The 12,328-nt window shown below is 44.3% G+C and overlaps 1 protein-coding gene across 1 annotated transcript; it reads left to right on the top strand.

Moving 5' to 3' along the window:
* The first annotated feature begins 736 nt into the window (after positions 1 to 736).
* On the top strand, positions 737 to 12,055 carry lins1 (lines homolog 1). The gene is made up of 9 exons (XM_080770782.1): positions 737 to 1,339; positions 2,490 to 2,579; positions 3,212 to 3,353; positions 5,027 to 5,174; positions 5,362 to 5,591; positions 6,293 to 6,787; positions 8,354 to 8,600; positions 9,735 to 9,963; positions 10,813 to 12,055. Exons 1-9 carry the CDS (start codon positions 884 to 886, stop codon positions 11,542 to 11,544), a joined length of 2,769 nt encoding a protein of 922 aa, XP_080626908.1. The 5' UTR covers positions 737 to 883; the 3' UTR covers positions 11,545 to 12,055.
* The last annotated feature ends 273 nt before the right edge of the window (positions 12,056 to 12,328 follow it).

A 12,328-nucleotide genomic window follows, 5' to 3' on the forward strand; every position in this document is an offset into this window, starting at 1 on the left:
CACACACACACACACACACACACACACACACACACTGTATTACGGAATATCAACTATTATTATACAATTATCATCAGATATCCAACTTTATACACACCTTATTCCAGTGTAAATAATTTAAATCATTATTAGAAAGAATGAAAGAAAGAAAGAAAGAAAGAAAGAAAGAAAGAAAGAAAGAAAGAAAGAAAGAAAGAACGAAAGAAAGCTCCTCCCACTCAGCAGCAGCATCTCAGTGTTGCCATGTCGGTTTATTATAAGCAACTTTGGGCTTACTTTTATGTAAAGTAGCTTGTAAGTTTTGTTAGTTCTATGGTTGCGGCCTTGCGGGTTGTGGTTTTGTGGGTCTTGTTTCTAAAGTGCAGTTGTTTTTTTGGGCTTGTTTCATAATGTCGTTTAAACCAGTGATTCTCTACATTTTCATGTCAAGGACCTCCACAATAAACATATTTGTCCAAAGAGCCTACGTCTAAAAATATATATTTGCCAGGAATCCCCATACAAGATTTGTGGTTGTTGATAAAATGTTTCAAAAAATATTCCACATGTTGTTACTATTTGTTTCCCATGGTCGTTTTGAAAATAGCACAACGCTTGTTGTAGATCTGCTATTTTCCCATTAGACTTGTCAGTCAGGCTTCTTTTGGGCTTGTTTTCATGGAACTTGCTTGCTTGTTTCTCTCACACAATCTGGCAACACTGGTGGCTCTCTCGTCATACGGAAGGAAGGAAGAGAAGCATGCTTGTTTTGTTGTTGTCTCAACTCACTCTGCTGTTTTTGAGCTGCGCACAGTTTAATTAACATTCAAAGGTCGGGAGTCAGGACTGGTGGTTCAAGGCAAGCTCTGTGGTGGATCTATATATTTGCGGAGTTGTAAAAAAAATGGATTATAGCAGAATAGTGGATTCACTAACCGACGGCTACAACGGTCTGATCACCGGGGCAGAGAAGCCCTGCCAAGGTGCTGGGGAGCTGATCATGGGGAGAGAGAAACCCTGCCAAGGTGCTGGGGAGCTGATCATGGGGGGAGACTCAGAGAAACCCTGCCAAGGTGCTGGGGAGCTGGCATCTGTGATCACCTCCAGTGTGAGTGCAGGACTGCTGTTGTTACCTGATGATGATGATCATGTGCAAGAAGAGGGAGATTCTAGTGTTTTTTGTCAATCCAAGGAGGATGATGATAATATGGTGGAGTTGGCATGTGTTAGTTTGACACTGGTTGAGAAGATCAGCTCCAAACTGATGACGTCTCAAAGCAGCATGATGGCTTCACAGACACACTACATCTGGGAGGTCTGGAGAGAGTTGTTCCAACGACACGATCTCATGTCCAAACTGGTGAGTGTGCAAGAAAAGCCCATACTGCAAGAAGAAATACATATATAATAATAATAATAATAAACAAGGGAACACTTAATCTCACATCATAGGCCACGATAGGGCTGTCTGTCATGATTACACATTTTAAGTCGTACCCAGACAGTCAGCAGAGAGTTCTAGGCCTCAGAGCAGCAGTCGTAGCCAGACAGACAGCAGAGAGCTCTAGGACTCGGAGCAGCAGTCGTACCCAGACAGCAGAGAGCTCTAGGACTCAGAGAAGCAGTCGTACCCAGACAGACAGCAGAGAGCTCTAGGACTCGGAGCAGCAGTCGTACCCAGACAGACAGCAGAGAGCTCTAGGACTCGGAGCAGCAGTCGTACCCAGACAGCAGAGAGCTCTAGGACTCAGAGAAGCAGTCGTACCCAGACAGACAGCAGAGAGCTCTAGGACTCAGAGAAGCAGTCGTACCCAGACAGACAGCAGAGAGCTCTAGGACTCAGAGAAGCAGTCGTACCCAGACAGCAGAGAGCTCTAGGACTCAGAGAAGCAGTCGTACCCAGACAGACAGCAGAGAGCTCTAGGACTCAGAGCAGCAGTCATACCCAGACAGCAGAGAGCTCTAGGACTCAGAGAAGCAGTCGTACCCAGACAGACAGCAGAGAGCTCTAGGACTCAGAGAAGCAGTCGTACCCAGACCAAACTTGTAGTCGATCCTGGCTGAAACGGGGAGCCTGTGCAGTGTGAAGAGGATGGGTGTTATGTGGTCATGTCTACGGACTCTCATTCTGACCCTGGCAGTGCTGTTCTGCATGTACTGCAGCTTACTTGACAGGAATCCCAATGAAGAGATCTACAAGCTCACAACGCTGCCTATAAGCTTGTAGCGCTGTGAGCTTGTAGATCAGACATTTTGTTTTATACTATGACGATAAGTGTTCCCTTATCATTATTGTTATTACTTTTTTTTTTTTTGCAGTAGGCTATAGTTATTATCTGGTCTATGACCTCAGCTAAGTTGGTTAATCACACTTTTTATATTTATTTATTTTACTAATCACATGATGTGATGGCAGAAGCAGACACCCTCATATGTAAAAACATTTGATGATAATCTCGAGTAAAATGTGTTTTATGTCTTTTTGGTGCAATCCCACCTTTGGCCTCTAGGTTCAGTGTTTCCATGCTGAAGACAGGATGCTATCTCACCTGGCTGCGAAGAGTGCATCGACATCTGTCATCTGTCAACTTCACTACTTTGTAAGTATTAAAAATATCAACGTCTGTCATCTGTGAACTTCACTACTTTGTAGGTTTTTAAAATATCACTGCGTCTCACTCCCATCTCAGAAATCACTTGTAAATACAAATCACACCCGTGTGAACTGAGAGGTGCAGGCTGTTTGTGTACTGTACTGTACTGTACCGTACCGTGCTATTGTTATAGTTATAGTGGTCAGTGTGTGATATAATAATAAACCACTAAACAACATATGAATTACTTGGGTTATGTGATTGTGTTTCTGTACATGATTCTAACTATGACCCACAGATATCTAGACCCAATAGTCAATCAATCAAACCACCGTCAAAAAATAAAGGAAACTGATGGATCTTTTTCATTCCCTTCTAGTTCCTGGTGCTTTGAAATTTTAACAAGGAGTTCTGGCAACCTCCCATTACAAAAAAATATATATATTGGTGTATCTTGCTAATATATTTTGTCTACCAAACTCTTATCATAAATGTTCATAGGCGTGCAATGTTTCATAATTGTCTTTGTACAAAGGCTTTCCTCTTCTCCTTTCCCAGGATACAGTTAATCCGGTGTGGTCCTCTTCTCCTTTCCCAGGATACATTTAATCCGGTGTGGTCCTCTTCTCCTTTCCCAGGATACAGTTAATCCGGTGTGGCAGCAGAAATGTGTGGACGCGTTCCAGAGTCCCTGTCTCTGTGCTGAACTGGACGCCTGCATCTGGTCACTCACCAACGTCTTGAAGACACTTCTCAAGGCATCCGAGGAAAGGAAAACAGGTTTGGTGTTTTAACAAAACCCTAATAATTATTATTTTCATACTTTCCCATAGTCTCTAGCTCACAGTTAAACAGCATATAACTAACTCTTTACAAAGTCTTTACTAACAATTTACAATTTAGGCATTTATCAGACGCTCTTAATCCAGAGCGATTTACATTAAGTAAGACATAAAGCATGGCGATATATAAAGACTAGTTATCATGAATCATACGTAAAATATGAACATAACAGTGGAATACAGTATATCTGATATAATGATACTATGCGTATACACTATATTGTGCTGTCTACATAAAATGCTATAGTTACATAAGTTGAGCCTTTGCATTCGCCTGGTAGGTCATTGGGCTAGGGCGAGTGCTAAAGCAAGTGCTACGGGCTAAAATGGAGTCTGAAGAGTGGGCGGACGGGTCAAGATTTTCAGCGCAATTATCGCGGGGCGGGCGATAGTATATATATATATCTATACATCTAAGTAGACTTGTTATGAACCATATATTGGAATAGAGAGCGCCTTCTATTATATATGTGTTCTTCTCCACTCCAGGTTGAATTGACTGTGTTTACCTTGTCAGTGACATGAACGAGGGGCCGGCTTTAGTCAGGCGTCTGATCAACGCCTGCCTCCCTTATTGGCTGCCGGTCACGTGTCACCCAGTGGCCATGGGTGCACCGTTAGCTACTTAGTCAGTCTGTGTCTGACAGCTCGTCGGGGAACATCACTATGGTCTTCCTCCGACCTGCTGCTATGTGTGACTACTAACTGTGAAAACTACCGTATATTGTTTAACCCATTTGTTCCGAACGCCCTTGGGAAAGGTGTTTCTTTATTGTATTTTCTTTGTTTGATTAAGAGCCATTATTGTAAATATCCTTTTGGTTGCGTTTTATAATAAAACCTCGCATTTGATCATGGTTTCCTGTTCCTCCTTCCTATGTTGCCTACTCATCTTACCCCAGACATGTGAGAATGTTGGCTGGTTGAACACCAAGCGAGCTGCGGCATTTTGGCATTACTAACAAACTCTGGAGACATTTTTAACCCTAGAACTCAACACTAAACACGGGTGATTTTCACCCGGACGATTATATTTTTGTGATTTTCATAATGTTGCTGATGTCTGAGGTGGGTGGGTCTTTCAGTACCTTCATGATGCTCAGTGACATCATAATGTTGCTGATGTCTGAGGTGGGTGGGTCTTTCAGTACCTTTATGATGCTCAGTGACATCATAGAAGGTAGCTTTGTTTCCCTGCCCACATCCCTGGTTTTTGAGGGCCGCTAGCCCCTCCTATATACAGCTTTTCCCCCCACAACATGTCCGCAACACAAACATTAAATGCCATTGACAATGAAGGGAAAATTTCCGTCATCTTCTCCGTCATCTTCTCTGCCAAATATGACGTGAATTTGTGGCAACAGGCAACAGGGCACATGCCAATATGAGATGATGCATAATGATGTACGATGATAAGAGCGCCCCTCACTTCACACGGGTGTGATTATTTTCCTACAGGCAGGTGTTCGGGTGAATTTCACCCGTGTTTAGTGATAGAGAAAAATCCCAATCCCAACCAATGTTGTTTTATGCCTTTGCTTTGCTTTTTTTCTCCATTGCTCTGTAAAGCAAGCTTATTATTATTATTATTATTATTATTATGACTTCCAGAAAAGCTACTGGTAGCGTTCGACCCGGCCCTGAGCGCTCTGTTCTCAAAGCTTCTCCCAGATGATGAGGAGGGGGAACGCAGCGCGGCGCACCGTGGGGGAACCGTATGCATCTTCCTGGACCTTCTGGAGGTGCTCACTGCATCCAGGTCAGTGGTGTAAAGCAGTGGTTCCCAAAGTGGGGAACGGGGACGGGGATCTTCTCTTATGGAGGTCCTTGGCATATATTTTCAAATGGGGGTCCGCGGGCTAATGAGTGTTATTTTGGGGGTCCTTGACGTGAACAAGTCTGGGAACCAAAGTGACATAAAAACAACCCTTTTCCCACTGCTCCAGGTCCATACGTGGAACCAGCGGTCCTCTACCCTGTCAGAGACTGGTCCACAGTCGCACCGCGGCGCTCCTGAGGCTCGTCGACTCTCCCGGGGACTGTTTTGTGAAGAAGCGAGCGCTGCTGCTCCTGAAGAGAGTCGTGCTGCAGAGAGCTGGAGAGGACATGGTGGCGCTGGGAGTGCTGTCATCATCATCGTCATCCACCGGGGTCAAAGGTCAACAGCTCTGCCAAGGTTATAATAGTTTGTGGTTTTTCATTAAAGTTTAGTTTTAGTTTTGAGGTTTTGTCAGGTAAACCCTGACATAACAGCTCATGAAATGTGACAGTTTCTGACCGAGGCATTGATTGATTCTTAAAAAAAAATTATGTCATGTAAAAGCAGGGTAATAGCTTCAAATTGACATACTGGTTGTTCAGTTTGACCCACCAGTTCTGGAGATATGGCTTATAGCGTAATGTCTTGCAGAGAAAACTGCGAGTTGAGGTTTGAAAGGTTCACTTCCGTGGACATTACACTTACCTAGCTACATGAACCCATTCTGTGCGGGAACCCCTTTTGGTGTTAACTTCTAACCCTTCTGGACTGGAACCCCTCTTGGGGTTCTGTACAGTATGTACAGTAAAAATTCAAAAATGTAACATTTTTGATGCTGCTATATAAATATTTGAAGTTTTTCAGAAAACTTAGTTCAGGATTTAGAAGCGTTTTTAGAATCGGCCTCAGTCCAAAATGGGTTGAGCGTTTACAAAACTAACTGGTAGTTAGTTTTGTAAACAGGCAATACAGTTTCATTTAGTTAACATTTTCTTATAGATTTTTCTTTTAGTTCAGTTAACGAAAATGTTTTAGTTTTTGTTATTTTGTTAGTTTTGGTTAACTGTAATAACGTTGACCTCGCTGGTTAACTGTAATGACCTTTGCCCTCTGCACAGACATGACCTCGCTGGCGGAGGGCGTGTTGCGAGCCGTGGACGGCGGTTGGCTTCGGCGTCTTCCGGTCACGGAGGCGTCGTCTTCCTTCGGAGGGTCCCGCCGCAGGTCGCCTGATGGTGGCGCTACAGGGTCCTCCCACCGCATGTCACCTGGTGGTGGCGCTACAGGGTCCTCCCACCGCATGTCACCTGGTGGTGGCGCTACAGGGTCCTCCCGCCGCATGTCACCTGGTGGTGGCGCTACAGGGTCCTCCCGCCGCATGTCACCTGGGGGTGGCGCTACAGTGTCCTCCCGCCGCATGTCACCTGGTGGTGGCGCTACAGGGTCCTCCCACAGCATGTCACCTGGTGGTGGTGCTACAGGGTCCTCCCGCCGCAGATCACCTGGTGGTGGCGCTACAGCAGCTCAGCAATGTGACTACGTGATGTTGAGAGCCGTTAGCCTGGTCCTCGTCAAGTCCATGGAACTCACCATGGACTCCCATGCTGGCCCAGGTAATCAATTCATCAACCCATGATTAAAGGATCATTTCATTGCTGGAAGAAACTGTACTTAATCAATGTTAATAGTATTTGTAGTATATGACAGTAGCACAATTTGAAATTTGCACCCTATGGCCAGAAACATAATGAAGCATGTGTGTTTTACTAGGGTTTGACTGGATTGCTGAATTCCTACAATGCCCATAATGCTTTGGTGCACTTCCCCTCCTTGTGGAGGGGGGGAGGCTGTGTGGAGGTGTGACTTTGTAGTCCAGGAAGGGAGTGAGAGCACATTCTCATGACAGGTTTTTGGTCATGAACATGGCGTCATGACTAAAATATCCAACAACACATTATTACACACATAAAACCACTGGAAAGTGTTTCCTGCGTCCAAAACATCATTAAAGTAAGATCTGATTGCAAAAGGGGTGAAGTGGCCCTTTAAGACTTGAGGACCTGATTCTACAAATTTCTTCTAAAAACAGTTTTCTGAGAAATCGTGAAAATGTGGCGCAAATCGTTGAATATTATATTCTTTCAGAGCGAACATTTTGAACTCAAATCTTTGCTTCTGGGGGATCCTTGGAACAACATATTTTCAGGGGCTCCGCAGCCAAATACAGATAATTCTGGGGGTCCTTGGCATGAAAAAGGTTGAGCACCACTGACATAGAAGATAAAACAGTTTTTTAGAATCGGCCTCAGGTCTAAATGGGTTATTTCAGTTTGCTCAGCAGGGGGCAGTATTTCTTTCCATCCAATGTTCTATTGATCTACTACAGGGGTTCCCAAAAGGTAGATTGTGATCTACCAGTAGATCACCAAGGCAGTTCAGGTAGACCACATGACATGCCACTAAAAATATATAATTTAAATATTATATATACATCTCCCACTTGAATTAAGGTGACTTGATTGATTCACATCCAATTGGGCCAGCTCAAACCCACAAACAATGCAATACTTTAGTTGCGTAAACATCAGTATAGCATTATAAAGTTATATACAAAAAAAACTAGCAATTCCATTTTCACCCCTATTGTACATGTAACATCAGCGCCTCATATTCCAAAGCCCTCTAGGTAAAAAAAATACTATTTTCAGCAATGGGATAACAATTTTTATGGGTAGTTATTGTTGAGCTGGTCATTTTGAAAGTAGCTCTCAAGTCAAAAAAGTGTCTATGTCTTCTAAATCATCACAGATTTCTGAAAAACCTCACCCTAGGGTAGGTACCCTCACAAATAATTCTGGTCTCTAAACAGCCTGCCCCTGGCCAGCTGGGGCGCCTGGTGGAGGGGAAAGGGACTGGTTGGAATAACGTGTTCCTTCTACGCCAACCAGGGAAATTCCCCCCTGTCAGGTGTAGGAGCAACTTGGACACTCAGGCATGAAGGAAGCATGAGTTCAAGACCGTTGTGTAGTGTGTAGAGCCCAGGATCACATTAGATAATTGACACAGGGGTGAAAAATGGGTTACAAATTCGTGGTATAAAAATTATAAAAAAGAAAAAAATGTAATTTTCCAAGCCAGCATGGAGATGTGACCCCTGTTTGTCCCCTCATGGTGTTTAGGTGCTGACCACCGGGGCATGGAAGTGACCGCTGGGTACCAGCAGGAAGTGACCGCTGGGTACCAGCAGGCTCTGCTGGCTTTCCTCCGGGAACACCATGTCCCTCTGACGGAGCCGGGTCACCCTCCGGGGTCATGGGGTCACCCTCCGGGGTCATGGGGTCACCCATGCTCCTGGCTCTCACAGGTGTTTGGAGAACAGGACGATGACCTGATGGAAGCGGCCAAATCTCTGCTTCTGATGTCCAGGTAGACCTGTCTGTCTACCTACCTGTCTGTCTACCTGTCACCATTACACTGTATGTCTGTCTGTCTGTCTGTCTGTCTGTCTGTCTGTCCCAAGATGATACAGGTTGACGTACGATGATAAGAGTGCCTCTCACTTCACACGGGTGTGATTTTTATTATTTTGCAAACCATTATAATGTTCTTATTATTATTATTTATTTATTTTGTGCAATAAGTGATTTATTTGTTGTTATTTTGTTAATAAAACACAATGTTTTTTGTGTTCAAATCAGTTCTATATTCTGATATTATTGCCATAGGGTGTTTGTTCAGTAACAGAAGCTGTCTCTCTAGCCCTTTAGTGAATGGAAAATACATCTGTGGGATACCAATTTTCAGTAGAGAGTTAACTCATTTATCAGCTTCAATTTTATAATATTCCAATTCCAATTTTGTCAGCTCATTGTTTTTGTCTCATCACTTCCACATACGACGCTTAAAAGGTCTTTAAATAAATACTTCCTGAAACGACATAATGTTCTTATTTTGATCAAAAAGACCCAATTACTGAATGTCAGTCTCTCCAGGTTTTCTTCAGAATGTGTATGGCTCAGAAATGAATTTGGACAACAATGTCTAGTTGTCTACCATAAGCCAGCAGGGCGATGACCTCTGACCTGACCAGGACAGAGCAATAGATGAGGATAATATTGGTCAGATGAGTGTTGGTGCAGGACGCTAGGAAATCTAACAATAATAGTGTGAAGTGAGGGGCGCTCTTATCATCGTACATCATCTTTACTTAACTATGTTTATTTGCTCAGACACATATGACGTAAATTCTCCATTCATTGTCAATGGGGATTTATTCTTTGTGTAGGACGAAAATAGCCGATTTGCTTGTCTACATATGATGCAAATTCTCCATTTATCGTCAATGGCATTCCATTTCTCCATTTATTGTCAATGGCATTTAATGTTTGCGTTAGGGCAATAATCTACACTATAGCTGAATATAGGAGGGGCTAGCAGTAGCACCCCTCAAAAATTGTAATAACAAGCACTGAGCCCGTTTTAAGAAACAGGTTAAATTTGGTTTGTAAACACAAATGACAACATTAATTAATTTATTTCCGTGTGTGTCTTTTGCAGCAGCAGCCGGTCCCCGGGGGCGTGTGACGCAGCCTCGGCCTCCAGCCACCAGGGGGAGCCACTGTGCACATCGGGCTCCAACCCTCACTGCCACTTCCTGCTGCTCCTGCTTGGCGTGTCGTTCGACCACAGCATCCTCCTGGACTTCCTGATCTCCACAGAGACCTGCTTCCTGGAGTACTGCGTTCGCTACCTGAAGCACCTGGTGGCCGACCGGGAGGGATTCTTACAGGTAGGTACATTACAACAATTAAACATTCTCACAGGTACAGTAGGTACATTACAACATTTATACATTCTCACAGGTAGGTACATTACAACATTTATACATTCTCACAGGTAGGTACATTACAACATTTATACATTCTCACAGGTAGGTACATTACAACATTTATACATTCTCACAGGTAGGTACATTACAACAATTAAACATTCTCACAGGTACAGTAGGTACATTACAACATTTATACATTCTCACAGGTACTGTAGGTACATTACAACATTTATACATTCTCACAGGTACTGTAGGTACATTACAACATTTATACATTCTCACAGGTAGGTACATTACAACATTTATACATTCTCACAGGTAGGTACATTACAACATTTATACATTCTCACAGGTAGGTACATTACAACATTTATACATTCTCACAGGTAGGTACATTACAACATTTATACATTCTCACAGGTAGGTACATTACAACATTTATACATTCTCACAGGTAGGTACATTACAACATTTATACATTCTCACAGGTAGGTACATTACAACATTTATACATTCTCACAGGTAGGTACATTACAACATTTATACATTCTCACAGGTAGGTACATTACAACATTTATACATTCTCACAGGTACAGTAGGTACATTACAACATTTAAACATTTACCTGAAGCACCTGTTGGCCTACCGGGAGGGATTCCTACAAGTTATTGTTCTGGATTTTCCATTATAGTTCAGTATAGTTTTTAATTACGTAGTTCAGTTAACAAAAAAAGTTTATGTATTTTTTTTATTGTAGTTTTCGTTATTTCGCTAGTTTTCGTTAACTATAATGACCTTTGCTCACAGGCGTGTCAAAGAGCGGAGGAGACCGTCGTGGACCCTGGAGGACGACTGGAGCGTTGCAGCTCTGGTGCGTCCGCGCTGAGCCGCGAGGGCGCCGCCTGGCCGCCGGCTAGCAGCGCTGCGTCCGCGCTGAGCCGCGAGGGCGCCGCCTGGCCGCCGCCGGTTAGCAGCGCTGCTGCTGGCCCGAGTGTGGCCTCGGCGGGGGCACCGGGAGAGGTTCGACTGGTGGATTACGGCAGCTCTGAAGAGTCCGACACAGAGAGCGACATGGAAGTAGAAGAAGCTTCACAGCAGGAGGACGCCATCGGGACATCGGGTGACGCGATGGAGGAGGTTGTCCGTGGCGGTAGCCTCGAGGGTGGCTGGAGTTTGAACCGGGCAACGAGCGGACCGACCGCCGCCATCGTTGTCCTCGACTCCTCCTCCCACTCGGATGTGCAAACAGAGCTCCGCTCGTCTGACGACGACGATTCGGCAGCACGGGCGGTGCAAACGACAATGACTGCGACGACAGGGTCCGTGTTTGGGCGACAGAAAGGACGGACGGGAGAAGAAACGGCGCGGCGGTCCAGACAGACCTTGCCGGTTCTCTCCAGAGCGCTCCTGTGTCTGTCGGAGCTCGGGAGGCTGGTGGCCAGGCTGCACGCCAAGAACCTTTTCCCGTACAACCCCACGTCACTGCTGAGACTCCTGGAGCGCGGCGTGGAGACCCTGAAGACCCCACGTCACTGCTGAGACTCCTGGAGCGCGGCGTGGAGACCCTGAAGACCCCACGTCACTGCTGAGACTCCTGGAGCGCGGCGTGGAGACCCTGAAGACCTCAGCAGCGTCGACGGCGACGATAGAGCAGTGTTGATTTCGTCTACTAAAACCACGAGGAAAAAAGTTCGTCTTTTTTTTTCTGCCTTTCTTTTCACTGACGAAAACGGAATAGAAACTAAATGAAAACTAACCTATGATGACTAAAACTAGCACTACATATATTTGACAATTTGTTGTTAGGAAGGGACTGGTGGACAAGAGGTCCAGTATAAGTCATTTTACATTTGGTTGCTTGTTTGCAAGTGTAAAAATCTGCCATATCGACGGCATCAAGGCACCGCCAAAATACATTTAGTCGACTAAATCAACTGTAGATTTTCTGGAGAAACTGATCTATTACACCATTTAAGTGGTGTAAATGTCAATGTCAATGTCAAATGTCAATGTCTGTATGACATGCCCGAAATCCGGAACGCCAGATTGGGACACATCCTCTTCATGATACCAATATCAGCACAAAAGTCAAACAATGGTTATGCTAATGCTAAATCGGTTCATCGGTCTGTGACTCTAATTGTCAAAATCTGTCAAAATCTAATAAATAATGATAAATTCGTGGCCATGAAGATTTATTTAGATTATATCACAGAATGAAGTGGATGTCCTGTTATCTGTCATCTGTATTTCCACGTGCCACGTGTGACCTGTCCATAACCATGGGTTAATCATTGCTTATGAGAGAGTGATGAGAGAGCAG

This window comes from Protomyctophum bolini (assembly GCF_963924005.1).
Source record: "Protomyctophum bolini genome assembly, chromosome: 1".
Lineage (NCBI taxonomy): Eukaryota > Metazoa > Chordata > Actinopteri > Myctophiformes > Myctophidae > Protomyctophum > Protomyctophum bolini.